Here is a 27749-nt window from a genome sequence, read left to right as displayed (position 1 = left end):
TTATTGTATTGGCTGTAAAGTGTCTCTAATGTAGGCTATTTTTATTATATGTACAGCACTTTGGCTCGACCAAAAATCGTTTATAAATGTGCTATATAAATAAAACTTGATTTGATTTGATTTGATAGACATACTGCAGAGAGAGGAATCATGTTCAAACTTTCTCCAGCCATCATGGAAACCTCTCGGCCTGACCTTCCTCTCTCCTCTCAGCATGATGTTGGACAGTCAGAAACTGATCCTCTAATTGCCCACAGAGTGGATCAATAATCATCCAGCGAGCTCATGCATCAGCAACTGACTTGCTCTGCCTCTTCATCAGCTTCATCTGTCTGTCTCTACATGTCTCTCTCATACTGTTTCCCTCTCTATTGTGTGGCTGCCTCGTTGATTCTCACCATTATATTTCTATTGCTCATCCACCTCCATTTCTATGTCTCTTTCTGTCCCTCTTCCTCCCTTCCTCCCTCGTCCCGGTACGGAAAGTCTCTCTCTAAATCAACCTGTGATGGGGGCGGTCAGCAGATGAGTCAATTTGTTAATGACATTTAATATGGCTCATGTTCTGGCTGCTCACATTATGTTGTGTTGCACTGTGGCGTCTGTTTCAGGTCAGGACGTTTAGGGTTTACTGGCTGGGTTTCCGCAGCGGGGATCGTCACGGCTGAGTCACTCGTCTGTCTGTCACGCAGGACAGTTTGTTTTTTGGGAGGAGATGATTTATTTGGGGATGCAAAGTTTAAATTTAATAAAGCTGGTGTAGTTTCTAACACATGGATATAAAACTCAAAATAGCTTCCCTTTTTCCTCGGTGTTTTATCTGAGGCTGCCAGCTCCTGGATGAAATATGGCTCTGACTGTCTGGGGAACGATCCGCTGCAGAGCTTACTGCTGATATCATCTCTTTCTGTTGTGTACTTACTGTTAGGAAGATTAAGCAGCGTTTTACAAACCATCCACACAGATTGAATGATCTCAGACTGGGGTGACAAAGATTTTTTGCCATGTCATAAGAAAATAACACATTTGAATATCTTGAAAGGTTTTATTAAAACAATAGATAAATTATGATATCAAGAGACAGTTCTTCAACCTTTAAGACATATTTATTTGAATGTGAATAATGTTTGATTGCATGCCATCATATGGGCGCTTTTAATTATTTTATTTAGACAAAAACAGCAACATGTGTTGGTTTCATCAATGTGTGTTTTACTCTGTTAAAATGAATCACCCGTTTCATATGAGTGTGTATCTCATTCTTTCTTTCACATCCACACAGAGAACAAATCAGTTACTGGCCACTTCACAGGGCGAACATAATTTTCCAATGACTCACTGCTGGAAAAAAGATTTGAAATCATCCATCTTTGATTTAATTAAATATCCTAAGACTAGACTGAACAATCCTAATTTGGCTAAAACACCTTTTATCTTTTGTTATTTTAAAAGTGTTGGTTGTTGTTGTTCACAGGGGAAGTCCTATGTGTTTGATCGAGTGTTTCCAACCAACACCACCCAGGAGCAGGTCTACAACACCTGCGCCAAGCAGATTGTCAAGGGTACGGATAATTAACTACGTCAAAACATGTCACTTTGAAATGTGTGTTGGTCTCATTTATTGTTCTGTCGCTCTCTCAGATGTTCTGGGTGGATACAATGGAACTATTTTCGCATATGGACAGACCGCCTCCGGGAAGACCCACACCATGGAGGTACAGTAGAGCATTAAAGCTCAAATATTCCTACGAGTGAACCTCAAGAAGATCCAAACACTCAGATCTGGAGGGCTGAATGTGCCTAATGCTGCTAATGCTAATTGGTTTTAGTGTTTCTCCCCATTTATAAACATTCTTGGGAGTTTTAGGTCTTTGTCACAACTTTGCACTTTAGTTTCACAAATTGATAAAGATTCAAATGCATTTGAATGTCATTAGAAACTGTTGGAAGGTCTAACAGAGGGGCTTTTCCAATCTTTTTTTCCTTGGTCTATTTTTCATTGACTCTGTGGTTCTGCCAGGATAGCATTTTCTCTTTTACTGCCAAGCATCATACTGTCCTCCATTAACCTCTGACCCTTGATAACCATCACCATCCACTTCTTACCTTTATCTCTGACTTCCTGTTTCAGGGCAAGCTGCACGACCCTCACCAGATGGGTATCATTCCTCGCATCGCCGAGGACATTTTCAACCACATCTTCGCCATGGATGAAAACCTGGAATTCCACATCAAGGTGCTGCTTTTTTACCTAAATTAGTTTTATTGTTTCGTCTTGTCTGTTCTCCTTTTTGCTCCTTTTATTAATCTCAAGTGTTGTGATGATTTCATGTTACCTTTCAATCTCAGCTAAATTGGATTCTCTATTGTTCTTCCAAAAGGTTTCATACTTTGAGATCTACATGGACAAAATCCGTGACCTTCTGGATGGTAAGGGCTGATGACACTTCTTGAATCACTTGCAACAGTTTTATTGATTTGTAAAATTCGAACTAAGAAAGCACTAATGTAGCTACTATTTTGTAACACTCATCAATTCAAAGGTTCTCAATTTTTGTTCCAGTGACGAAGACCAACCTGTCGGTCCATGAGGATAAGAACAGGGTGCCATTTGTCAAGGTTTGTGAATATCTTTTGTATGTCGCCTTTTAAGGTCTGCATCAAATACATGGTATTCATTTAGAATCATATTCTGTCTCTCTTCTATTTTCTAATTTCCGCTCCTCTTGTTTCCTCTCCTCTCGACTCCTCTTGTCTCCTTTCCCCTAATTTCCTCGAATCTACTCTCCTTTTGTTTCCTTTGGCTTTGTCTCGTTTCCTCTCCTCTCCTTTTGTTTTCTTCTCCTCTGTCGTTTCCTCTCATCTCCCCTCCTCTAATTCCCATTTGCTTCCTCTCCTTTCATTTCCTGTCGTTTCCTCTCATCTCATCTCCTCTCTTTTCCTATTGTTTCCTCTCCTCAGGGATGCACTGAGCGTTTTGTCTCCAGCCCTGATGAGGTGATGGATGTGATCGACCAAGGCAAAGCTGCCCGCCATGTTGCTGTGACCAGTGAGTCTTTATTAATGTAATCTATGTGTTGCAAAGCAGGATGTACGGTATGCACAGGCACATATATTCTAATTCAAGAGGGAAATCATGATTTTTCATATGAAAACATCCCAAAAGACAAATGCTTTCAGGGAAATATCTTTTCAATAACCACCTTGACAATCAAATAAGTTATCTTGTTCCTCTACCTCTGTATCTACCTTTTATCTTGAGTAGCAGCAGTAACACTCACAACTAGTCACTGATGCGTAAAGCTACCACTGCGTTCATGTAGCCTGTTATTGTGTCTTGTTATGTAATATTCTTGTTACAGCACGCTATCATTTTAAAGCTTCTTTCGTTAACAAAAAAATAAAACAGATTCTGTCAGAGAGAGTTCACTGTAATGTAATTGGCATCAGCGGGGAGTTGATGTGGGTTTGGAGATAGTAACAAAGCAAAACAACATCTCTGCCTGCAGCCGTGAGTGAAATAAAGTCATTCCCAGTAACACACAGAATAAGATGGTTTCTAACGGTGCTTTATTCAGCAAACTGTCATCAGGAAGTTTATTTTTAATGTATGTTACAAAACCTTAGAAAAACAAAACAATTAAAGCTATTTGAGCCGTTATTGCTGCACTGTATTATAGCCTCCACCGTGCTGACTCACTCCTCGGTTCAGTAATAAAATATTGATAATGGCTCATATAAGAAGGTCAGATATATGCCTAACCTTCATTGCACCATATTTCATTATAGTGTATAAAAGATGGGACCTAATTACTAATAAACACACTGATTGTACTTCAAATACAATCCATCAAATTGCTTTAATAGTGTTTGTCCTTCTATGTTTTGTCAGTATGATATCTGATTCATTTGCCAAACAATTGTGCCCATTAAACTGAAAAATAATAATAATCATACAACACTGTCATGTCTTTTAAGTAAGCAATAATAAGACATGTTTTGCATTGCATTGGAAGTATATTAATCGGTAAAACTACCATAAGGCACATCCTTTGAGAACTACCCTTGCAGAAAACATTACAAAACAATAATTGTTTCCCGTGCTGACTCACAGGGTGAAGTGAGTAACAGATGAGCTTTGTGACTCAGTGCTCAACAGAAACCCCAAGACTGCTTCGCTGTAATAAATCTCAACCTGTGCACTTCTCCTTTGTTTCAGAGTTAATGCATTTTGGGCCTCAGTGCTTTCTTTGTTTACCTGTCCTCACATCAGACTTTCAATGATCAGATTGTACTCTTTAGAAAGTAACTTTTACTGTCAGGCATTGCAACATCTGTGCTGTAGAATTGACCCATGTGCATACAGACGAGTTTGAAGAACCCACAATATGTTATGAACATACAGTCAAATGTTACAGTGCCATAAATGATGGATAAAAGAACTTTAATGAGCATAAAATAGGTCATTTTGTTTTGCTGTTTACCACAAATATCCCAGATATCAACTCAGCATATTGTGAACCACATTCTAATCATCTGGTACATCTCATTCATCTTGTTCTATCAGTAGGAAATGTTGCACGTTCCTGCTTCTCTGTGTGACGCCTTAATCTCCATAAAACGGAATCATTGCCGTGATAATGATGACATTAATATAATAGGCCAAGGTATGCATTTATAATGAGGAGCGGCAGAAATGTTATATAAACTATCAAAATAAAGTATGCACTTCGGGACTATGATATCTCCAGTCCAAGCTTTGTAATAGAGGGTGATGTCCTCTACATAGCTGTTTGTATATGATGTAAGCTGAAAAAAAGAGATGTTTCAAATATGATCAGATATTTGAGTTCAACAGAGTTCAGTACATTTAGAAACAGGCTCGGCTCAGATTGGCTGTCAGCATTCTGCATGGTGCTACTAAAAGATGAAAGCCCAGGTTGCTGGTCTGGACGAGGCTGCTATTAAAGAACATGGTTTTTGTAAATCATCCGTCCATTGAGCAGCACTACGAGCTGTCTCTTCCCAGACAGGCCAATAAAATGTGTCCCAACCAACTTCTTCAGACTGAGCTACAGCCTGTTCTTTGGCAGAACCGCTATACATATTCATTTCTGCCTGTGTGTTAAGAGTTTAAATAGACAGCATTATATAATGATGTTGTAACAGGCAAAGACAGTATGAGCTGGATTGTGTAAGCTTTGGATGTAATAACATGTTAGAGAGATGATAAGAACCAAGATAAATTGCATTCAATGTGACCATATGAATCAATTTGATCTCTTAAAAAAAAAAATATATATATTAAAACATTTGCTTATATGTTAACAAACAAATCCTGCTAAAATCTAACTTTGAAGATCGACTGACTGTAAGCAGCAGGATCGGATTTGCTCAATGCTGCATTCAGGAGCCTCTTCCCTGCTTCCTGGTTGACGCCTGCTGACTCACTGTGATGAGAGCAGGCTAATGAACCACACTGAGCTCTGCCTCAGATATCATCTGTAGGGAAACCTGAGCCTCCTGTCGTCTGTCGGGCGGACAGAGGTTAGATCAGCGCTGCTCGCTATCTGCTCTCTGAGACAAAGATAGCATATTGCTGCAGTAATGCTTTTTCCAATTGACAAAAAGACATGGAAGATCTTAAATACACACATATTTCTTCAATATAATAGTTTCTCTTAATACTGATGGTAATGTGTTTTATAAAACAATGGACGCAACATCAGAAAGTCAAAGACTGCAGGGAATCCTCCTCGTCTTTCGTTTCCCTGACTCTTCTGTCTCTTCTGTCTGCGCAGACATGAACGAGCACAGCTCTCGCAGCCACAGCATCTTCCTGATCAACATCAAGCAGGAGCATGTGGAGACTGAGCAGAAACTGTGTGGAAAACTCTACCTGGTGGATCTGGCTGGAAGTGAGAAGGTAGGAGACCCTCTTTTTGAAACATCTCCAAACCTGCAATGGAGCTCCTTCAAATGAATCTGTTCCTCTCATGTTTGACTTCACGCTTTTCTTTATTCCAGGTCAGTAAGACCGGCGCTGCAGGAGCCGTCCTGGACGAGGCTAAAAACATCAACAAGTCTCTCTCTGCTCTGGGAAACGTCATCTCTGCTTTGGCTGAGGGCACGGTGAGCTATCCTCTCCCTACTAACCTCAGTAGGAACAGCTGAGACTGTGTGCCTCGTGATTTACAGTAAAACAGTTGAGCAGAAACACAGATATGGATTCAAGGAAATCAGCTAAACAGTGGTATAATAGTGGTCTTGGTCTTGTCTTGGTACACTGTTTGTGATTGTTGTGCCAAATGTGAGATAAGTAAGAAGCTGCCATTTCTCTTCATTTATGTTAAGTGAAAAACACATCTACCTTATCGGCAACTGAAGCTTTTCTTACTTTAAAATTCTGGGATTTTAAATACAATGGTTAATTGACACGTGTGCAACTGGAAGGGTCCTGTTTACCTCCAAGTTCGTATACTGTAGGAAATAACCCCCTCCCTCATTTATATAACTCATGAACGATAGCTGTCGATAGTTGATGAAATGCACCCTCCCAAGAACCTGCACCTTTTTTTTGTTTCTGCCAATTGGCTGTCAAATGCCAACATTGTCCCCTCCAATTATAAGATTAGATGGATGCAGCATTTTCTTTCTGACACTGTGGACTGCAGTTTTTAAACCTATTATAATCTACAATAGAGAAACGGGGAAGTGTACATTTATGATGAATATGATCGTCTGATGAATTAGTGTCAAAATCACGAATGAAATAAAACCTACCTCCAGCATCATTTCATTCTTTTGGTTCCAAATTGTCTTGTGTTTCGGATCTTTTTTCTTCTCCTTTCCATCTGAATCTATCTTATTNATAAAAACCTTTATTTCTAAGCTTACTAAAAACTGCCAGTATTTAGATTGGCACGTTGCTAACTTGTTGCTTTTATTTTTGGCCTTTTCAGAAAAATGCTCAATCTAAATACTGGCAGTTTTTAGTAAGCTTAGAAATAAAGGTTTTTATCATTAGTGTAAAGTCGAGTGCACAATAATGTAAAATGTATCTAATTTTTTATCAGAAGAACAATTGATGTTGTTGGTTACATCCCATTCACATTCAGTTGTTGTGGTTTAGTTGCCTCCAATTGTGATTGTATTAATTTCTTATTCATGTATTTTCAAATCAAATCAAATCAAGTTTTATTTATATAGCACATTTATAAACGATTTTTGGTCGAGCCAAAGTGCTGTACATATAATAAAAATAGCCTACATTAGAGACACTTTACAGCCAATACAATAAGCACAGATTGTTCAGAATATCAGTATGAGAAAAAAAAAAAAAAAAACATCACAACAACATATCTTTTTATGTGTCGTTGTGTACTCTAACCTTCCTTATATAACTTTATTAACAGTATTGGGAAAAATGGAATCAGACAGATTACTCTTCAGTAGAACATTGATAGAAATGGCACCAAAACATAATCTTTAAATCATTTGATTTGTATTGGAAACGCTGGAATAAGATTGAACTGGCCGCTTTCCTTTTTTGGAAGAAATAACGTTTTTTGTATGGCCCAAAAAGATCTGATTAAAAAAAGGCAATGTTCACTCATGCTCCCTGGCTATTAAACATTCCGAATATAAAGTGACGGAATTATAGATTATTTCCATAGAAAATCCACAACTTCAGGGTAAACAAGACATGCAGCATCATCATATGTTGGTCTACCCAGCTCACCAGGCCCCATTTCTCCCAACTTCAACATCTAAAGACCCTCACCATGCAGGCTCTGCACCATCTGTCTGCAGCTGCTGATGAATGAACCATCACTACAGGAGAAATATAGTGTACTGTAAGCTGACCTCCTTATATGGCAGCATTAAAGCTGATTAGGCTAAATAACAAAAAAACACAATGAATATAGCAGCTGTATTTACCTTGAGTGTTGTTCAAATAGAGGTTATAAATAATGGTATGGCCATGAATGATTTACAGCTAAATGTGTTAGCATCTCCATGTCTTTAGGAGAGTGCCATAATAACGTCTGTTTACGGTGACAAGGTGTTGGCTAGGCTTCATACAGGCTTCACAGGGCAGAGCTCATCAGCTGGTACAAAAGGCTTTGCGCACGTAACAACATCTCATGTGTTTTTGCTTTGTCATGCATGGAAAAAACAGATTTTAAGGTTGAAAGCTTTGATCTTTCCCTGCGCTGCACCGATAATGATGTCAGCCCAGCACCCAAACAGAGGAGTGGGGCTGATGATTTATTGAGGAGGGGCCTGCATGCACAACAAAGCGCCTCCCTTTACTCACCCCAACGGTGACACTGTCGTCTGCTAAGAATTTGGGGATAAACTGGTCCCCTCGTACAATCTCAGACTGGTTGAGAGGACGAAAGCGACACAGCACTTTTATGTTGCACTCCGCCGGGATATCGGCCATTGCGTAGATTCAGGGAGGAGGAGGATGCTGATGAGCGGAGGAGAGGCTGCTGAGGCTGCGGGCGACCCGTCGCTGCTCGGGCCTTTCTGACCGTCAAAATAACCGAGGAGAGAAGCGCAGTCACTTCGTCCTGCTGCGTCGAGAGGACTGTGAGGTGTTGGCTGGTTTTATCCGGACGAGCTGACAGAGGAGGCGTTTTCTTGGTGTGCAGCTGGACGATGGCTCGGTGTCGCAGAGGCGGGCAGCAAAATTAATGTCAAACCGCAAAACGGAAACCCTAAATAATTATCATGACCGGGTGGCTTTATCTTGGTGGTTTCTTGTCCACTGTCCGTCTCTGTCTTGTTTTCCTCCGCGGTGTGGTGGTGGCTGCGCGTGAGGCCGGTTGAAGGTGAGATGCTGTTGGAAGGGCAGTGAGGTAAAGCTGCTGAAGATCGGCCTGCCTATGTCGCCACAGCGCCCTCTATCGGTGGGAACAGGAAGGGCGTGGTCCGCATCCGTGCCTTTAAAGTGGTACCCACAGCTTCGTCATCCTCCGCTCAGCATCCTCACAGCCCGGCGGAGAGCAGAGCCTCGTGCTGCAGCGTCACATCCTCACATGCAGCGCCACGAAGCATCGTGTCATTACTTTACAGAGCAGCAGCTGCCAGCCCGATGATGCAGTGACCAACCCTCAGTCATCCTCTGGCCCCTCTCCACCATATCTGATAGGCCGTTTCTTGGAAGGCATCAGGAACCATTATGGGAAGGCAGTGGAGATTATTGATTAAAAGACGAGTTAATGCCTCACCTTGAAGGAGCATCAGTAGTTGAGGAGACTGAGATGACACAGCACAATGTAAAAAGTGAAAACAAATTGGTGATAAAAATGCAATACAGAATGAAAGCATTAAGCACTTACTGATCAAGGCTGCACAATGCTCTATATTTTTAACAAAAACATATGCGTATGTTTCTGTAACCAAATTCTTGTTTATATAATGTTGTGATATTGAGCAGATCTTTTAATTAAAGGGAATTTTTATAATAAAAGCTGACATTATTTAAAAGATATCTTGATAAAAACGATTAACAGAAAGAACATAAACAGAAAACATATCTCTCTAATAATCATACATTTAAGTTTTCATTTAAAGATAAAGATTTATCTGCAAACTGAATTTATGTTACTGTTAGTAGAGTAAACTTGTATATGTTGTTCTCCTTAAATTGTGTATATTCAAAAGTAATGTTACTTGAGTGCAAATACGAGACTTCTTCCAAGGGCAATAAGAACATATTTCTTGATAACATTTTTTGCTGCAACGGCACCATGTTCAATAAAATCCTTATTTAAAAATGGGTGGGTTCAAATTACATTTCAGATGGCTATAAGCTAACGAAGTTTATCACATCCTTTTCAGAATAGAAATCAACACAGGGTACATTTTCTGTAAATAGTTTAATATTAAATAAAAAAAGACTCCCATATAAAAAAAGAAAGCTACAGTCCACAATTGAATCGTCTTTTTAAACATAAGTATTGAAAGAAAAGGGTAGAATGAGAAAAATACTTAATTACAATTCCCAGAAAAATTCACAATTCATTGTTTTCTCTCTTGTCTCTTTCTCTAACAATATAAAATCAAAATAAAACACATTAACTATACATATGTACAAATCTCCAAGTGTAGAAATTGCATAATCTGCTTTCTTTTTCACTTTTCTTTATTCTTCTTTTAAATACAGCAAGAGATGCCAGTACTCTTGGGGCAGGGCAGTGTGTGGAGGAGAGCTCAAACAGTGACATGAGGAGACAGAGGGAGGATTTCACTCCAAATCCACAGAAACACACCAACATGTAAGACGTCGTCGCTCCCCGTGCGTTACGTTTCCAGCCATTCGTTCAACCAACCAAAGGACATACTAAACTTTGTACTAACTCGTGATTCCTGCTGATATTTCTGTTCAGAATGTAATATATTTTCCAGACATGTATCTAATGGCTGAGGAGTGAAGCTTGGGTGAGTATTGGCTTGACAGATATAATAAATATTCTCCATCACACCACAGATACATTGAATGAATCTCAGCAACAACTGACAACATGTGACAGTGGGTTAGCAAAATACCACAAATTACCTTTTTTCTGAATTGCTCCACATTCAATTTTTGTGGCTGGTGTCCGATTCACATCATTTCTCTGACCTTCCAGACCTATGACGTGATTCGAAGAGTTGTACAAAAGGACTTCATTTCTTAAATGAATGTTTTCTCGATAAAAATAATAATAAGTGATGTACTAACACGAAACATCTCACAGGACACGAGAAATTATGATTACATTTCTGTGTGACCGCTGGTTGATGTAAACTGATCATGAAACCTGACACGGTGAACATTATATCCTTGGCTTGTCCCATATAAAACATATTTTATATGGGAAAAAGTTTTAAAAAACTCAAGTGTGTTCCTTCTTATATTCTCTTCCAGCACCTTCTGAAAACCTTCCAAACATTTCCATGAAATGCAACCTGTGTGCCTCCGCAAAGAACCCTTTATCTTACAGACGGGTCTCATCGACTAGAATGACATGTTTCCTAACCGTTGGACAGTGAGAGGCTCAGCAACAGCACTGTTGTCCACACACACTCAGACACATAGACACACACATCCACACACGTACACACTTTCAACAGAGTTTCGTTCAAGTAGTTGGGCTTATTCCTGACTCACAGTTATACACTGATAAGAAAACAGTTGTATGTTTGTGTTTTCCTATAGATATAATTCACCAACCATCATTAACAGATCTCCGATCACAAAGTAAAGCAACCATTATTTTGTGAACTACAACTAAGAGTAGTGAAAGTATTCACTCACCTTTTTTACTTATAAATTAACCTTTCAGACTAGATCTCTCTCCTATGTTTTTTTTTCATCGTGGTTGCCATAACAACAGCATAATATTAGTGCAGTTGAATCAATAAAATAAAGTTTCAAACAGTGGTGAAGATGGAGGTGGAAAGTGAGGCGTCTGGCTGCCTTTGATTGGTGAACAGCTGACTTACAGCTCCCTCCACCAATCACTGCCTCTGAGACCTGGCGCCTCGTCGCCTCCTGCCGCGGACCGACCTCTCGGGCTTCAGCAGCACCGTCTGCAGCGAGAAACAGAGAAATACAGTCAGAGCAGCCCCCCAGCAGTGGAAAGACTTTACCACTGCAGTCAGAACTGCACAATCATTGCCATTCCTCAAACTGACTCAGGGTCTGCTTTTGCAGTTTTCAGCACTTTAGCCAACGTGTACAAGAAGAACTCATAACTTTTTGGATTAAAATACACAATTTTATGATGACAATGTGGGTCCTCTCTGTCTGAGCAAAATGTAAGGACGAGCAGTTTAAATATGTTTTATGCAATGATCAGTTATAAGCATACTTGGGGTGATTATGGGAGGAATATCAGTATTGTGGTCAGGATAATCGTGACATTTAATTTGTATATCTTCAAATGCCTACATGTGGTATTATGGAAAGCTCCTTAATTCACACTTTCATTTAGTTTCTTACATATGTAAATCACATTTGTACAGCAGTCATTTGATGACATGAAAACACAGGATTTACATGAACTTGGAGCAATTGCTACTTTAATGCTTACTTGCAGGAAAACATGCTCACAATAACAATGCTAACATGCTATTGCTTGGCAGGTGAATTTATCCTGTTGGCTATCTTTGTTTTTAGTAATAATTTGAATAAAAATGAAAACTGAGGCTGTGAAAAATCTTGCGGGTATTTGGTTATTAAAAGCTAGGGTAGGTAAGAATGGAGAAACCAGCTCGAGTGCTCTAGAATTTGAAACTACGCAGCTGAAAAAAATCTGCCCCTTCCTTCAGACTTCCTTACAGAGCCCCTCCTCCAACACACACGAACGCGCACATGACAAATGAGGGCACGAGATAAGTTTGTGCACGAGATGGAAGGCTGACAGGCAGTTAGGTCATCCAGTTATTTTAGCCGGGCCGGCTCAGATGATTGGTCGTGCTTTTTACAGCGCCACGGCTTCCACAGATGACATTTTTCTAATGTATTTATTGTCAAAGCATTTCATGTATTCATTGCTATCGGGATGTTAATTCCATGGAATATAAGTGTTTCTGAAGAGAATTACCTACCCCACCTTTAACCAAAGTACAAATACAAATTTGGAGTTGATGATGGCACTACATGAAAAGCTAAGAGATCAATCATGTTATTAATTAATTAATCCTGAAGGGAAACCTACATGTCTATTTCGTGAAAATCAATTTAATAAATGTCAAGACCAAGTGTGAACCTCATTGGGTGCTAGAGGGAAAGTCATAGGATGGGTATAAAATCCCAAGCTGTAGTAGTAACATCAACATTTTTTGTGGTTTAAAAGGTCTAAATGTAAGACAGGAGGCTTGGAAATAGTCAGACTCAAAACAGTTCCATAATACTAGCTAGGGGTTATTAAGAACCTGTGCTTGACTAAACCACAGGTCTGCAGGTCTGCAGGTCTGAGGTGGGGCTGGGGTCTTACCGTAGCCTTGGTTTCCTCTAGTGCTGTAGCATCCATGTCTCTGAAGTCCTCTAACACATTCTGTAGCCTGATGTAAACAAAGAGAGGAAACACATAAATACTCTCTACCGCACAATGAAATCACTTTCAACCTGACGGCAGGTTATTATGAAATATCAGAACAAGCTTAACGCACTGATTCATTACAGAGCCAAGTCTTGAGACTGGAACTTGAGTTCTCCAGGCAATTCTAAAGCGTGTCTGACAAGTAAACCGCTTACGTTTGTTTCCTTTTCCTTCCTCTTCTGGCTCCACCCGCTGCTCCAGCTTGATCCTTGGGAGGTCAAATCAGAAATATTCATCAGAAGTCATTTAATAAGTCAATCCTGATGCTACATTGCTCTTTTATTCCATAGATGCAGTCTGGTGTCTCAGTACGATATTTGTGCAGAATCACTATGATATAAACATCTTTAGAGTAACATATATAAAACATATCTGATTCCCTTGCAGGTATACTTCACACACATATTGGTTTTATGTCTCACAGAATGGCAAAATAAGAAAAGTAATCGGTGTGATGTTCTTCAGAGCGAGTGTAGAAGATATAAATCCCATCATTTGTAATAACTGCAGGTCATACGCCAGGAGGAACAGCCTTAAAAACATTAGGACAACAGACACTTAAGAAGATCCTCCCAGTGAACCCAATCCAAGAAGGGACCGTAGAGTTGGAACCAAGTTAGCATCCGCCTCTATTATCCATCAGACATTTCTGTAAATGCTGTCAGTTATATCACGTAGGAATAAAGATAAGCATCATCTGCAGGTCAGACTCTTGCAAAAGGTTGCCTCCATCTTTTTTATAAAGTTTAGAGGAAACACTCACCCTTCCTTGCTCGGTGTGCATCAAGGTCCCAGCTGTCTCCTCGTTGGGCCTCCCACTGCACCCATCCCTGGGACTGAGGTACCCCGGGTGGGGAAGATGCCCCTGCCTATCTACCCCTGCCTCCACATAGGGGCACACAGCTGCAGTTTGCCCTGTATAGTCTGTCTTAGCCTCCTCTAGGTATATAGATGGCAGAGGAGGCTCTGGGTGAGTATGTCCCCCTACCATAGCCCGTCTCCTTTGTAAGTGTGACGTAGAGCCTTCCTCAGTGGGTTTGGGCGTCCCCTGGGCTGGGGAATGGGCTGCTGCTTCCAAGCTGAGTCTGGATAAGTCTGGGTTGCGCAGGGAACAGGCCCGACGGGGGCTGAGGGAGACCGGGGCACTGGCCTGGGGCAGAGTGGGGACAGAGGTGGACGGGGTGTGATGTTCCACGGGGAAAGAAACGGGTGGTAAGGCACAGAAGGGTGAAGTGGGGTCAGACGGCCCCATGTGGCCCCTGCCTTCCTGCTCTTTAGCGCTGACTTGAAGGAAGGAGGTATAAATCGTGTCCATGAAAGAGGTGTAGGGATCGATGACAGACCTGCCCTCAGAGCCCCGATGTGGGGGTGGGGTGTGTCCCTGTGCAGGGGCTGAAACCCGAGCAGGACTGGGAGCCATCTGATTGGCTGGAATGTCTTCCTGTGGGGAAGGGTTTTGCGTTTCCTGTAAGGGCATTGGCTTCTCTCCTTCTGATGGTGGTGCAAGGTTTAGCTGGAGGAACACACAAGGTAAGAAAATCAATAACAGACAAAGAATCCAAAAGCTAATTATCAACATTTCCTACCATATTGGGAAATGATGTAATGGGCCAGCGAGAAAAGAACGGTGAAAAAAAAGAATTGTTCACATTTGGGAATCTGATTACATACTTATTTTACGTTTGACTAAATGTTATGTTTAATACATGTATTTGGCACATTAGGGCTGAAAGATTTGGACAGACAATGCGATTACCACATGATTTGCATTGCAATGATTATGGCGGGTTGTAAATAAGAAGCTGTTCGATGAATTATTATCCACTACATACTCATTACCTACCTGTATGTTATTGAGCAGGTTGATGGCTCCATCAGGACCATGCAGCAGAGGCATGCCCAACGCAGAGGTCTGCGGCAGGAGGAGGGAACCTGCTCCGATCCCCAACATGTTGTGGAGGCCTGTGATGGCGGAAAGATCTCCTGCAAAGACACATTTCAGAGATGAGCTCACATAATGGCTTACTGCTAAACAATGCCATCGTTTAAAGTATATTTACTGAGAGCAGTTCATTGATTTTCCTGGTATAACTTCGATTATTCCTAGTGTACTGACTCATGAGAGACAATTGTTACACAGGATGGGCACCAACTCACCTAATAGGGCAGAGTTAAGCAGAGTGGGCAGTAACTGTTGGAGGAGGGGGTTGTCCTTGCCTTGAAGGGATAGAGGGATGAGGGTGTCAACACCAGCATCAGTGGGTACCTGTAGAGTAAAGGACCAAAAAGGAGTTTCGTTAGAGGGTCAGGGGAGAAAATACAATACAAAAATAAGTTAAAAAGTAATAAAATAAAAAGTCAATAATTAGTTTTAGGAGGCCTTGATTTGAAAAGAATGTAGGGAAAAACATATTTGAGTTGAGGAAAACAGTGGAATGAGCTCAAAGGTTTTGAAGGGGAACTAGGAGCAGCTCAGAGGAAGCAGCTACGGGAGAAAGGAGAGCCTACCTGAGGTTGGGTATGATGGGTTTGCTGTGCAGGAGCTAATTGGGTGTGGGAGTGCGGGTGGAGCTCAGCTGAGCTCAGGGCAGCATTGAGAAGGGCAGGGCTGAGGGGCAGGAAGGCTGCGTGGGGAGGAGGAAGAGCGGCAGAAAGGAGCAGAGACTGCAGGGCCTGCAAAGAGCCTTCAGCTCCTGGGGGAAGGGGGAGGAGACCCTCCAGGAGCCCCGCGGCTGAGAGGGCCGATGGATCCAGGAGCCCGGAGGTCTTATCCAAGGTGAGGCCCTCCAGAGAGCTGGGGATGTGCTGAGGAACCTCCAGGCTCACCTGGCTCAACTGACCCAGCCCAGACAGAGGTAACAAAGGCCCATGCTGTTGCCCGAGCAACAAGGAGGCCATCAGCAGAGCCTGAAGGCTTGGTTTCTCTGATAGTCCTAAATCAGAATCCTGTCCTGGGGTATGAGTTGAGCCTGGGGGTAGGAGTGGGTTAAGCAGGCCCAAAAGGTTCAGAGGCAGCTCCCCGTGGGCCCCGCTCAACAAGGGCAGCAGGGGGAACAGGGGGTTGGTGTTCATGTGCTGTTGCTTCTGATGATGATCCTGCGTCTCTTGGTGCTGCATCAGTAACTGCTGCTGCTCTGAATGATGCTGCTCTGCAAGAGTCTGTGGTGGTTGTGATGTTGCATTGGCAGGGTGTATCTGTGCATTTTGCCCTCCCAACCACAGCCCCCCGAGGGGCAATGAAGCCAGGACTGCAGGGTCCAGGAGGGATGGAAGACCTCCTGTGGATGACAGCAGCTGAAGCAGCTGCTCTTGGTTCATGAATGGGAAGGCCTCTGCCAGAGGTAAGTGAGAGGTGGAGTCGCCCACCCCTGAAGGTGTATGAGGACTGGGATTATCCCCGAGACGGGAGGAGATAGGGGGTCCAGGGCTCGTGGCTGCTGGAGGTTTGGTCACTTTCGGGTCCACACATCTAGACTCCTCTGTTCCTGTGACAGAGACACAAATCATGTACTTCTGTTCAGGCTGTCTTATCAATCACATTTATAAAAGGCATCTCAAGCTGGGCAGTGTGCAGTGTTTTATATAAGAATCAACTGTAGTAAAGCATCGAGAGACAGACAGTTAGCTACATAACATTGCATTAACAAGGAAGCAATAACATACAGTAAAGGGGGGAAAACACCAATTCATATCAATGCTTAATATTTGAAAGTGTTTCGCACCATGATTAACCCTATTTCTTCAACATGCCAATCAAATGAAGGTTAGTTCTCAAGACCACAAACAGAAAAATATATTCACCTGCAGTGGGGTTTCCTTGGGAAGACATCACAACATCAGTGGTATGGTCGGGGGAGCTCCCCTCCCCCGGGGGTGCAGTGGAAGATGCTGCGAGAAGGGCCAGGACATGGTTGCTAAGATCAAGAGGCTTCGGGGAGCTGGGTATCGCCATAGAAACACTGTCTTGAGAATGACTCAGGTCCTCTGATGTAGATAAGCTGTTACTACCCATCTCCGTTTCCCGCAATGGAGTCTGGGAAAGAGAGTCTATTGTAGGAATGTGATGCTCAGTTGGATGATAGTAGGGAATCGGCAACATATGCCGAGACGGGCTGCTGCTGTTGTGTAAAGCTAAATGTGAGTTGGACAGCGCTGTAGAACATGGAGAATGTCTGTGTAGAGGACTGGATTTAGTGGACTGAGGACGCGATGGAGACTGCACTGATCTGTACTGTGAGGGGGGGGGAGAAAGAGGCTGTAGCACCGATAGGGGAGGATTAGTGTTACCGGTTCGGCACGGCGACCGAGTCTGTGGGTGCCTCACCTTAGAATGAGGGGCGGGAGAAGATGGGGAGCGCCTGGGGCTTTGTTTATGAGTGTGTCTGCCTCCTTCAGTAGCCTGAGCAGAAGCAGAGGCCTGTGCGTTCTGCACACTGAGCAGGTGCAACAGCGCAGACAGAGGCTGGGTTGGAGGGTCCAAACCAAGAGGGGTAGTTGTCGAGCCTGTAGTGAAATCCAGAGCCTCCGTTTGTCGCGGAGCTCTGGACAGGTGGGCCATCTGTCTGGGACCAGGGAGCCTTTGTGTCCTCCCGGAGATGAGATGGTGATGGTTTTCTAACATGGCAGCATTCTGGTTCTGCACGGCTGAGGTAGAGGAGGAGTGCGAGGAGAAGGTAGAGGAAGCAGAGGATGATAGGTTGATGACTGTAGCCGAAATGGCGTCTCCCGGTGAGGTCCTCCGCGGCCCATTAACCAGCTGCTGGGTGTCTCTGAGCATGCTGAGCACTGTGGGAGATCGCCGCTGCCTCTTCCTGTGCGACGCATTGCGCTCTGCCACGGGGGGCAGGTGGGGCAAGGAAGACGCCAGGGACTGGGCCAGAGAGTGGGAGGGAGGGAAAAGGACGGAGGACGCCGCTGCAAGGGAGGGATAGAGAGGCCTAGTAGAAGCATGGGAGGAGGGGGAGTGGCTGTTATGTAAAGTGCTGTTTGTTACCTTTGATGACTGTTGCTGCTGTGCCTCCTTCAAGACCTCCGCCTTTGAGCCCTGGGTTATCTGGTGAGCCAGCTGAGCCTTAGCAGCAGCGGAGAGCAGGCTGCTCGCAGGGAAAGAGGCCGGGTGGGGCACCTTTCCCTGATGGCTGTGATGGTGGTGGTTCAGATATGGCCCCAGAGGTAAACTAGAAGTCCCTGCGGAGTTCAACCCAAAACCTGGTGGTCCTGCGCTCTGAATGGGACTCAAGGTGGTCTTCGAGGGCTTAGAGGAGAGAGGGTTGCTACTGCTTTGGTTGGTCAGTAATGAGGAGTTAGTAGGGATCAGGAGGTGGTGGTTATTAGTGCTGCTGTTGCCTGAGTTCTTAAACTGCTCCAAGATGTCCTCCAGCTTGTACTTGGGGAAGTGGGGGCTGGGGTTTGGGGAGCCACCTGGGAGAGGGGAGTGTGGAGAGGAAGAGGAGGATTTCCTCCTCTGATGCAAGTTGCTTCCCATCAGTCCTCCTGCTGCCGCCGCTGTGAAGCCTCCGCCCTGATCAGAGATGGGGGAAGGAGAGGCTGAAGGGTGGCGGGAGCGCTGGTGAGGAGACACACAGTTCATGTTATAGATAGAGGGGGAGAGGGAGGGAGACGGAGAGAGGGGGGAACCTCCCACAATGACACCATGAGGGTGATAAGCGTGAGTCTGTGCTCCTCTTCCTCCTCCACCCATAGGGGAAGAGGGTGGAGGTGAAGAGAGGGGCCCTAGACGAGGTGAGCCCGGCGTCTCGGGGGTTTTGGGCGTTCTTTGACCTTGAGGTGTGGGGGTGCGGGGTGACCTCTGGGCAGCGCTGTATGCTGGGAATGAGGAGGTGGAGGAGGAGCTGGAGGAGGAAGAAGGATGGAGTCTTCTCAAAGCGTCTAGTGGATGGTGAGAGTTTGAGCCTGTGTGAAGGACAGGGGAGGAGCCATTGTAGGGGTAGATGAAGTGGTGGGAGGATTTGGGGCTGGCACAGGGGGTCATGTGGAGGTTGCTGTGGGGTCGGAGTTTGGGATGATGGTAAATGCCATGGTCGTCCTCTTCACGCTCCAACAGTACTCGCTTCGAATCCCGGCTGTCCAATCCACTGCTCATCTCTGGATGTGGGCACACACACATATCGTTGTTAGTTCAATTTGCCAGGAAATATGGGTTATGGTGAAGTCACTTTCTCTGCTTTCATAAAAGGTCTTGCATACAGTCTATTCAAAAATTACTGAGAATTGAAAGTCTGCCATATCTGAGTGCTCAGGAGGAGCATGTTGATGCTTGATGTAATTGGTGTGCAATCTTGAGGCCATTATCAGTCTTAACGACCATATATGGAAATGTTACAAACACAAGAAGAAGAACAGATACCTTTCATTAGCCATGACTTGCACAAAATGCAATTGGTCCCATGTGAAAGCAAAGTGGGTGCCACAGAATGCAACACATTGCTCTTCTAAAGAGCCCATTGTGGAAAATATCAATCATTGAATACCTCTTTCGTTCATAAACCTAGTACATGGCATGATGGTTGTTGATCTTCTGTGTTCATTGTCAAAATGTGATTGTTATTTTCCCAATAAAGTATGAGCACTTTAGACAATTTGTGTTATAAAAACACAAATTGATAAAAAGTGAATGTAGTCACAGTGACGGCACCACTTTATTTTAAGCAGAGACGATACGAGAGGGTGAAGCAAAGTACCGAAGTCGGAAGAAGAAATCGTTATGGCAACCACATTTTTTTCAATAATAATCATGAAGTGAAAAACGCACTGAGAGAGTATTAAAGTTTTAAGACGAAATCACAGAGAGCATTTTCACAGATTACAGACTCATCATGCTGGCTTCACCTTTCAAACCGGGAAGTTGAGGGTTTTTTTTTTATTGGATATAAACTTAAGCAAGACAAATCATCTGAGCAAACAAAATGATCACAAATGACAGCACGTGATTTTTGCCTAATGTCTTCGGTTTCAGCAAGGCAGTACATTACCGTTATGAACATATCAGTAGTTTTCATGGCACACCGGAAGCTCACCTGGTAGAGCGGACACACCGTGTACAAAGGCTCCTTACTGCAGAAAGCCCTTTGCTGCACATCTCTCTCTCTATCCCTTCCCTGTCTCTGTGGCTGCACATTAGCAGCAAAAAGCCCCAAACATATTTTATTATTAATACATTAATTATTCATTTATTATTATTTAAAAACTTTATTTTGTTTTTAAAGGCTATGTCTGGCACTTGTTTTTCAAATCCGACACTCACCTGCCACTGCAGGAATTCCACCTATTGCTGACTTCTCTGACAGAGACCTCCATACCATCACGTGTACTCCTACGATGTTTCTGATCACACACTATGAAAAACAGTCTCAGCGGTATGTCTGCCCCTTTCCACGGTGAAATTAGAAACACTTGGATCTTTCTGTTCTTACTGCTTCAAGCTAAATCCATACAGGTCTATTTAAACATGGATATGGATCATGTTACGGTTTCTCTGATTACTGAGGTTGACTCCCGTACAACAGACACCAACATGAGGGACTTCAGAGAAGGACAAAGAGGAAATGGGAGACGAAAGAGCGAGGAGCAAGAAACTAAAGTGAAACATCTGATTCTGTATTTCAGGCATGTGGTTTACTGGAGGACAATTTAAAAATGCATGGTAAAGACCAATAATGATCTCAAAATTAATTTAAACTTCATAAATTAAATACTTTTTTTTGTGTTGGGTTCCATGGGACCTGTGAGATCATAGTCCCATTGCAGCCCTCTACATATGGTTAGAACTGCGCCCATTCAACCAAATATACAAAGATATACTTCAGAAATGATGATTTTGTTGTACTAGGTAAAACTTTAAATAATAATGCTGATCAGTTTCTGTTGACTTTTTTTAATAAATTGGTTTATGTTCCTTTAAACAATGTGTGACAGGTACAGGAGCAGCGTGTTACCTGGATGATGAAGGTTGGCAAAGGGCAGCTGTGAGGCCTGCATACTCCGACAGAGAGCTGCCATGGCGACCACTTTCCTGCGATGGTTACACAGTTTGGTCATGTCCTGCTCAGCTTTGCCTAATGGCTGGCTTTGCTGCTCCACCTTCACTCCCACAGTGAAGTTGAAAACCTGCAGGATGCAAGATAACACAAGGTTTAGTCAATTCTGAGATAAATCTTTGCATAACTTTTCATTAAATGTATGACAGGGAACCAGTGGGGATTGCACGCATTAGTCACACACCGATCATGGCTTATTGCAGACTATGTGCACTCACACATTTAAAGGTTGATCATGACTCCATACAGTTGGACAAACTTCATTCAAAAAGTTTGTCATGGGTAATTAATTCAATACATGCGGGAATGTCAAATGTCTGCATCTTCTTCACAACGAAAGCCTTCCAGTGCTGCAACTAAGTTCCATGCTACTTACATATCACCATCAAGTTGACTTAATGTTATGGTTTCTTTATGGAAACACAATGTCTTGTAATGGTAAGTGTTCTACAGCAATATCAAAACTCATGTATTGATATCCTCAGTGTCCAAACAAATGAATAATATAACTAGCCGACCACACTTCAGTTGAATTTGAAGAGAATTCAAGATGTTAAAATATGTGTAGAGATCCACAATCAACTCTCCAACAGTGTATGTATGTTGTCTGTGTAACCACACTTAGACAACACCCATACATGAATATAAAGCGTATTGGCCTCCTTTACCTTGTGGATGATGATTGGACACTCAAGACCACACTTGCAGGTGCCATCCATCAAGAGATAGGTCTTGACCTCGTCCAGAGAGCATAGGGCAGTGTCACTAGGACTACAGACAGAAGAAAAAGACAAACTTTTACAGCAAACTCAAAGAAAAGATATGAACAACAATAGATCTCAATATTAAAAATTCTCATTGAGACTTGAGATTTTCCTTCACTCATGGCCATGTAGGGCTTTACAAACTGCAAGCTGTTGTTGTTTACATCACTGCTTCAGACAGCCTGACTGCTGTATGAGAAAAAATCATTTTTAACTGAACCAACCCACCTGACATAGATCACCTGCCCGCCATCCACTCTCCTCTGCCAGCCGATGGGGACGTGTATTGCAGTGGTGTGGACCCCATCCTTGTCCCCACTGACAGTCTCACTGCCTCCCATCATTTTGTAGCTGCGGCCTGCCAGCACCTTGGAAGAGCAACAAAATGTGAATATTAGTGTACGAAAAGACACCAGGGTTTTTCTTTAAATTATTACAAATTCCTTTGGGCAGATAATCATTGTCTTGTATTTAAAAAGTCATTGTCGCTGTCTAAATTGTTTGAATGTGTTTGTCTTTTATTTTTGAAGTAACAGAATGAAAAGGTCCAACAGCATCAGTAATAGCAGTAGTTTCATTGTATAGTCGGCATCACATTTCAATACAAATTTGGAAGGACACTTTATCAGGGCTTAAAATAGTCAAGTCAAGTTTCTTTATTCGGCCCACAATCCCACTCTAGCTGAACGTCTTTTAAAATGAAAGCACACGTGCAAATATAGCTAGTGTTAGTGTAGTTTGTTGGGCCTCACATTGAGTCACTAAATAAATAAATACATGCATGCATAAAACGCATGAACGAATGTCTCTGCATAAAGTCTTGAGTGCTCCAACTTGCATGTGTGCGCACCACATTTATCTAACTAAACAACACTAAATGATGACGCGTGAAATTATGACTTCAGTCTACGTTGAACAGAATCATGAAGAATGCTTCAACAAAGGCTGATCATTTAATGTATGCATCATTTCAATATCAATGACATAGACTATACCTTCCAGCTGTCCTCAATGTCCCCAAAAAGCCTGGCAAAATGCACAACTTTTACTATTTTACCTATGTGTGCAAGCTCCTGACAATTCAAGCTTCAACACATTTTAGCATTTTCAAACCCAAATATTGTACCAACTGTTTACCAGTGGGTGTGGCCAAGGCAAATATTTTTGCTTGGCTGTCAAGGTTATGCATTAAAATAAATAATTAAAGCATATTTAGCTTACCTTGTCATCTTTGAGAAGCCACGATCTGTTTTTGCTAGGGTGTCCACTGTCCAACGTACATGCTTGTGGATTAGAAGCACAGACTGCCAGTAAAACCTGACTTGATGCCGAAACAGCTGGATTTTCCTCAGCTATAAATCAGATCTTCAATTTAGAGGATGACTCCTGCAGGTTTATTTGTTCAATTCACATCAGAGTAGGATCTTGGATGAAGATGGGAGAGCCTGCAAAGTAAGGTGGAGGTGGATTATGTAATCTGACAGGCACAGCCAGGATAAACAGCTCATGTAATTAAGCATTTCTGCTGTTTATGTAATCAAAGCATTTAATAAAAGTAATTACACCGGATGCATTACTCTCTCGAAAATAATACAACTTCAGAGCAAGCTGGGGCTACTTTGAAGTGGGAGGGTGTGTTTGGATAGGCCCCTGGTCTACTGGATGTTTAGCTACAATATAAGCAGCTGCCTTTCCAACAAACAAAATATATGCTCACAAATAACCAACATGGAAAGCGCTTAAAATTAAAATCTTCATGGAAATTGTAGTTGAGCTTGAGTCGACATCTCTGTAGTATGCATAACAATATCTTATTAACTGCACGACTGGTCCACGGCAGGCTAGCAGCTAGGCTAACAGCTAAGCTAGCAGGCTATCCTACTTTGTACTATGTTGTCGTGACAGCTGTCAGGCGCACAAAACACTCCGATGCAAAACTCTTGCATGTTAGCTACTATTCCAGAAGCGAGCCAAACACAATATGTCTTTGCAAAAAGCACTATGAATTTGATCAACATATTGCACTTACTTAATGACAGCGTAAGCTACGGTTAATGTTAGCAGGACCTATCAGCCTGTCTCTGGTCGTGCTCTCTCTGTGGTGGCGAAGTTTTGGACTCTTCGCTTTTCTGGCTCGCGGGAGAATCAAGAGTTAGCTGGCTAGCTAACGGACTAGCCAGAGAATGTTTTGAAAACGGACAATACTTCATTAAATAACCGTGAAATGAACAATCCCATCCTTCAATCTGCGTATAAGCAGGCTCAATCAGTTCTCAGCGTTTATGCAACGTCTGCCAGACCGATTTAAAAACAAAGGGCAATAACGCTTCATTTTACTGCGCCTGGGATCTCGGGGCTAACGCTAGCAGCTAGGCTATCAGAGCTAACTGACTGAAATTTACTTGATTCTGGAGAGTGTCCCAACAAGACTGTAGGATGTCCCGCTCCTGGTGCACAGTTATCCAGCCACTGCTTTGGTCTCCACTCTGCAAACCCGACTAGCATTCAAATGTATTCCGACAACCTTAACGATTCATGTAATCCCAAATTCACAGTTTCCCACTGTTTTTTTTCTTACAGATTCCGAGCAAAAAAAATAATGGAGTTTTCTGTCGCGCATGCGCAAACAGCGCCCAGGGAGTATTGTACCCAACATGCAACGGGACCTTTGTAGTGCAGACAGACATCAGTGCGGAGCTCCTTGATAGAGGACATGATAATGACAGAATAATAGCAGGCCCATGATTCATCTCTGCTGCTCACAATGATAGGCTCATGTGCATCAGTAAGCGCAATTGTAGCCCAGATAACACAACCTTTATAAAAAATACAGACATTATTTGTAAAGCCTACCCAGTTACACATGTATTTTAGTGTGAACATTATAACTTGTAATGCATATCACATTCTAAAAAAAGGGTACAGAGAGCATACTCTCATCTTTGGTTTCCCAAAATAGATTGCATATAGAAATGTCTCTCAAGGCATTGACGTTATTTGCGTGTTTGTATATGTTTGGTTTGACCAGTGAAGATTTAATTATTAGTAAAGCAGGAAAGGCTCATGAGCCCCAGGACCTCAGGGGATCCAATAATAATATCAATTTATCATAGATGATATGAGCATTAATATAAGGTGTCACCCGAATCATTACTCTTGTATGAAGGGCATCTAGATTATAGTTTTTTTTAAATGTTTTTTTTTTATATATTACCACAGTAAAGTTAGTATAGGTTGGATTTGTTGTCCTTTGCTCCAGATTTACCCTTTGAATACCAATTTGTAGCAGATAGAATGACCTCTCTGGACAAATAAGACTCCTCATTCTATTTCATCCAATGCTTCTTCTTTCTACATAAATATTCACATGAAAATTAAGCAGTTTTCCATTCGAATATTACTTAAATAGACAAACAACAAGAACAACTCCTTTTGTGGGGGGAATTTAGTTCACCTTTTATAAGAGGAGTATTTAATTGAAAATGATGCACTTCTTTCATTGAAAAGTATCATTCATTTCCAAAGGCTTCCATGCAGCAATGCAATGCATTACAAGAGTCTTATTTTTTAGATATTTCTTATATGGCTCAATGAGTCCAAGAAATATCTAAAACTAGGGCTGCTCAATTAATCGTATTTTAATCGCAATTACGATTTTGGCTTGCAACGATTATGAAAACAATCTAAATAAAACGATTATTTTTTTATTATTTTTTTTTATTGGTTTTTCAGTTGAATTATACTTAAAGTTCAGGGTAATCAACTGTTAAAAACATACTGTTCAAATTGTTTTCAATAAATGGATGTTTTCAAAGTAAATGGATAATCTTTTTTAATAATCGTGAAATATCAATTATTGACCCAAATAATCGAGATTATGATTTTTGCCATAATCGAGCAGCCCTGTCTAAAACCTGCATCTGCATGGGCCAACAGCTTATTTAACGCAAGACTCCTGGTTAATCCTCTCTTACCTTCAATATCATTTAAATCATTAGTTTTAAACACATTGTTTGTGGTACATTTCCATGCTCATAAAAGAAAAGTGTTTTGATACCTCCACTTAAAACCACATAATTGTCAATGTGACCTAATGAAATATCTTACATCTACCACAGGAATAAATACTTAAAATACAAGGCGACACACAGTGCATTGTTCTGGGTCTCCAAAGGATGAAGTAGGGACAGTGAGCAGCATGAAGACAGAGGGCGAGAAGGTATCTGATTTCCCCTCGTCATCGGGGCTCACTCTGAAGTTCCCAGCTGTTGCAAACATTCAGCTTGACACACGAGTGCTCAGTTTAGCACACACACAAACATAGAAACACACACACACACACAAAACTATAGATAAATTCACAAACACTATGAATCACAACCCAGCCTGCAAATCACTTGGGAAAACACCTAAGGAGGTTAAAGAGTGAATAAAGAAAGGGCCCAAGTGTTGACGCAGAATCCTGAGGGCCAGAAGTGAGGCGGCTGCTTTTTAGACTCTGCGATCATATGCGATCCAGTCTTCGTCAGCAGGTGAAGGACCGAAGGACTCCCAGTGAGATTTACCCACACTGGATGTTGTCTTTTTTTCTCTGAGCTTCCTACATTTTCAAAAGAGGTATGTTCCAGTTTGAAGTTAATGTTTGAGCTTTTCTATTCAAAAAATATGTTTCGATTAAAAAAGCAGGACATTTGATTTATTTGATTCCAGAGGCAGCCAAATGAAGCTTTAAATACTAGCTGACAATCTACTAAATTCTGAATGTTTTCACTATTGATAAAGTTTGATTTTTATTACTGTCATACTTCCAAGAGTTTGAACTTCCTTTCCTGACTCGCACCCAGATTTAGCTGTGATGAGATTGAATTTCACAACCCGAGAATAGTTTGGGTCAAGCTGACAAGGGAACATGTAGCCTACAGTATATGGGTCTGTGTAGACAAGAGAAAAAAAACCTGGATTTAAGTGTGTTTTGTGGCTGTATGTTTCTGTGTGTGTTAATATCATTTCAACATTACAAGCACCACTTGTAATTCTGCTGTGTATATTTTTTATAAATCATTTTCTACTACAAATGTATAAAATAAGACAAAATACAGAACCAAAAAACATTCAAAATATTAATTCTATAGATATAATCTGTGACATATTTAATACAGTTGGCTCTATGAACATTTAAACATTTGCTCATAGCTTCTGTAATTTTACAAAACATAGAGCCTTATAAATGTTGAAATGAGTAAATATACTTGTGCATGTTTGAGGATAAAGTGGTACGATACAGAAGTTTAGTTATTCAATACGCAATCTACTCTACACTTTTTTTCAACCGTGCTGCTTCAAAAATGCAATAATTATTATATTATTTACCCGCAAAGCTCTTGACATTATTTGGTTTATAATTGTGTCTTTCTAGGTGGGGAAGTACTGACATTATCAACCAAACATCATGGACCAGTGAGTATTATTTCTTAAATCAGTTCAATGACTTCTGCAATACAACGTAATGCTTGCCAAACATAGCCTGCCTTCGCTTTACCCACAGGCCTCCATTTGACTGATATGTAACAATCATATACTTTGTGGTCATTTTAAATGATCAATAGGAAACTCCAATAATAAATAATGAAGAATGTGTGTGTGTGTGTGTGTGTGTGTGTGTGTGTGTGTGTGTGTGTGTGTGTGTGTGTGTGTGTGTGTGTGTGTGTGTGTGTTGTGTGTATCAGGGAGGAGGACAAAAACTCTTTGGATATCCATGATAACCCTCCCGCTCCTGACAACTTTGTGAGAGAGGATGGAGACACAGTGAGTGACAGAGCCCCCCCCCC

At 42.0% G+C, this 27749-nt stretch overlaps 4 protein-coding genes across 6 annotated transcripts in view; 2 read left to right on the top strand and 2 right to left on the bottom strand.

Annotated features, from left to right (window-relative positions):
- Positions 1 to 216, bottom strand: part of LOC104967307 (kinesin heavy chain isoform 5A-like) — a 10824-nt gene extending 10608 nt beyond the window's left edge. The window contains exon 1 of the mRNA XM_010796718.1: positions 196 to 216. Within this exon, the coding sequence (XP_010795020.1) occupies positions 196 to 216 (21 nt within the window). The remainder of the gene's footprint in view (positions 1 to 195) is intronic.
- A 292-nt stretch (positions 217 to 508) lies between these two features.
- Positions 509 to 9219, top strand: LOC104967306 (kinesin heavy chain isoform 5C-like). Its single transcript, XM_010796717.1, has 10 exons — positions 509 to 517; positions 1475 to 1562; positions 1642 to 1715; positions 2132 to 2236; positions 2382 to 2430; positions 2564 to 2619; positions 2962 to 3049; positions 5802 to 5926; positions 6028 to 6132; positions 9004 to 9219. The coding sequence occupies exons 1-10, from the start codon at positions 509 to 511 to the stop codon at positions 9217 to 9219; spliced, it is 915 nt and encodes a 304-aa protein (XP_010795019.1).
- A 1852-nt stretch (positions 9220 to 11071) lies between these two features.
- On the bottom strand, positions 11072 to 24525 carry mbd6 (methyl-CpG binding domain protein 6). 3 transcript variants are annotated; one of them, XM_010796303.1, is made up of 13 exons: positions 24324 to 24525; positions 23143 to 23366; positions 22150 to 22289; positions 21826 to 21928; positions 21056 to 21227; positions 16902 to 19205; positions 15609 to 16585; positions 15258 to 15366; positions 14944 to 15083; positions 13864 to 14613; positions 13256 to 13308; positions 12996 to 13062; positions 11072 to 11586 (listed from the first exon to the last, which is right to left on the bottom strand). In XM_010796303.1, the coding sequence occupies exons 3-13, from the start codon at positions 22263 to 22265 to the stop codon at positions 11515 to 11517; spliced, it is 4863 nt and encodes a 1620-aa protein (XP_010794605.1). In that variant the 5' UTR covers positions 22266 to 22289; positions 23143 to 23366; positions 24324 to 24525; the 3' UTR covers positions 11072 to 11514. The 3 variants fall into 3 exon arrangements, with proteins under 3 accessions (XP_010794605.1, XP_010794606.1, XP_010794607.1); XM_010796304.1 differs by lacking the exon at positions 24324 to 24525 and adding an exon at positions 23951 to 24289; XM_010796305.1 differs by lacking the exons at positions 21056 to 21227; positions 21826 to 21928; positions 22150 to 22289; positions 23143 to 23366; positions 24324 to 24525 and adding an exon at positions 20093 to 20170.
- A 1696-nt stretch (positions 24526 to 26221) lies between these two features.
- The window catches only part of stac3 (SH3 and cysteine rich domain 3), a 10601-nt gene continuing 9073 nt past the window's right edge, over positions 26222 to 27749 (top strand). Inside the window, exons 1-3 of the mRNA XM_010796302.1 lie at positions 26222 to 26538; positions 27338 to 27378; positions 27648 to 27726. Of these exons, the coding sequence (XP_010794604.1) occupies positions 27371 to 27378; positions 27648 to 27726 (87 nt within the window). The 5' untranslated portion in view covers positions 26222 to 26538; positions 27338 to 27370. The remainder of the gene's footprint in view (positions 26539 to 27337; positions 27379 to 27647; positions 27727 to 27749) is intronic.

The sequence above is a fragment of the Notothenia coriiceps genome, unplaced genomic scaffold (assembly GCF_000735185.1).
Source record: "Notothenia coriiceps isolate Sejong01 unplaced genomic scaffold, NC01 NC01_scaffold00037250, whole genome shotgun sequence".
NCBI classification, from domain to species: domain Eukaryota; kingdom Metazoa; phylum Chordata; class Actinopteri; order Perciformes; family Nototheniidae; genus Notothenia; species Notothenia coriiceps.
Note: the sequence above shows the minus strand (reverse complement) of the source record. Positions and strands in the feature narration are given on the sequence as shown.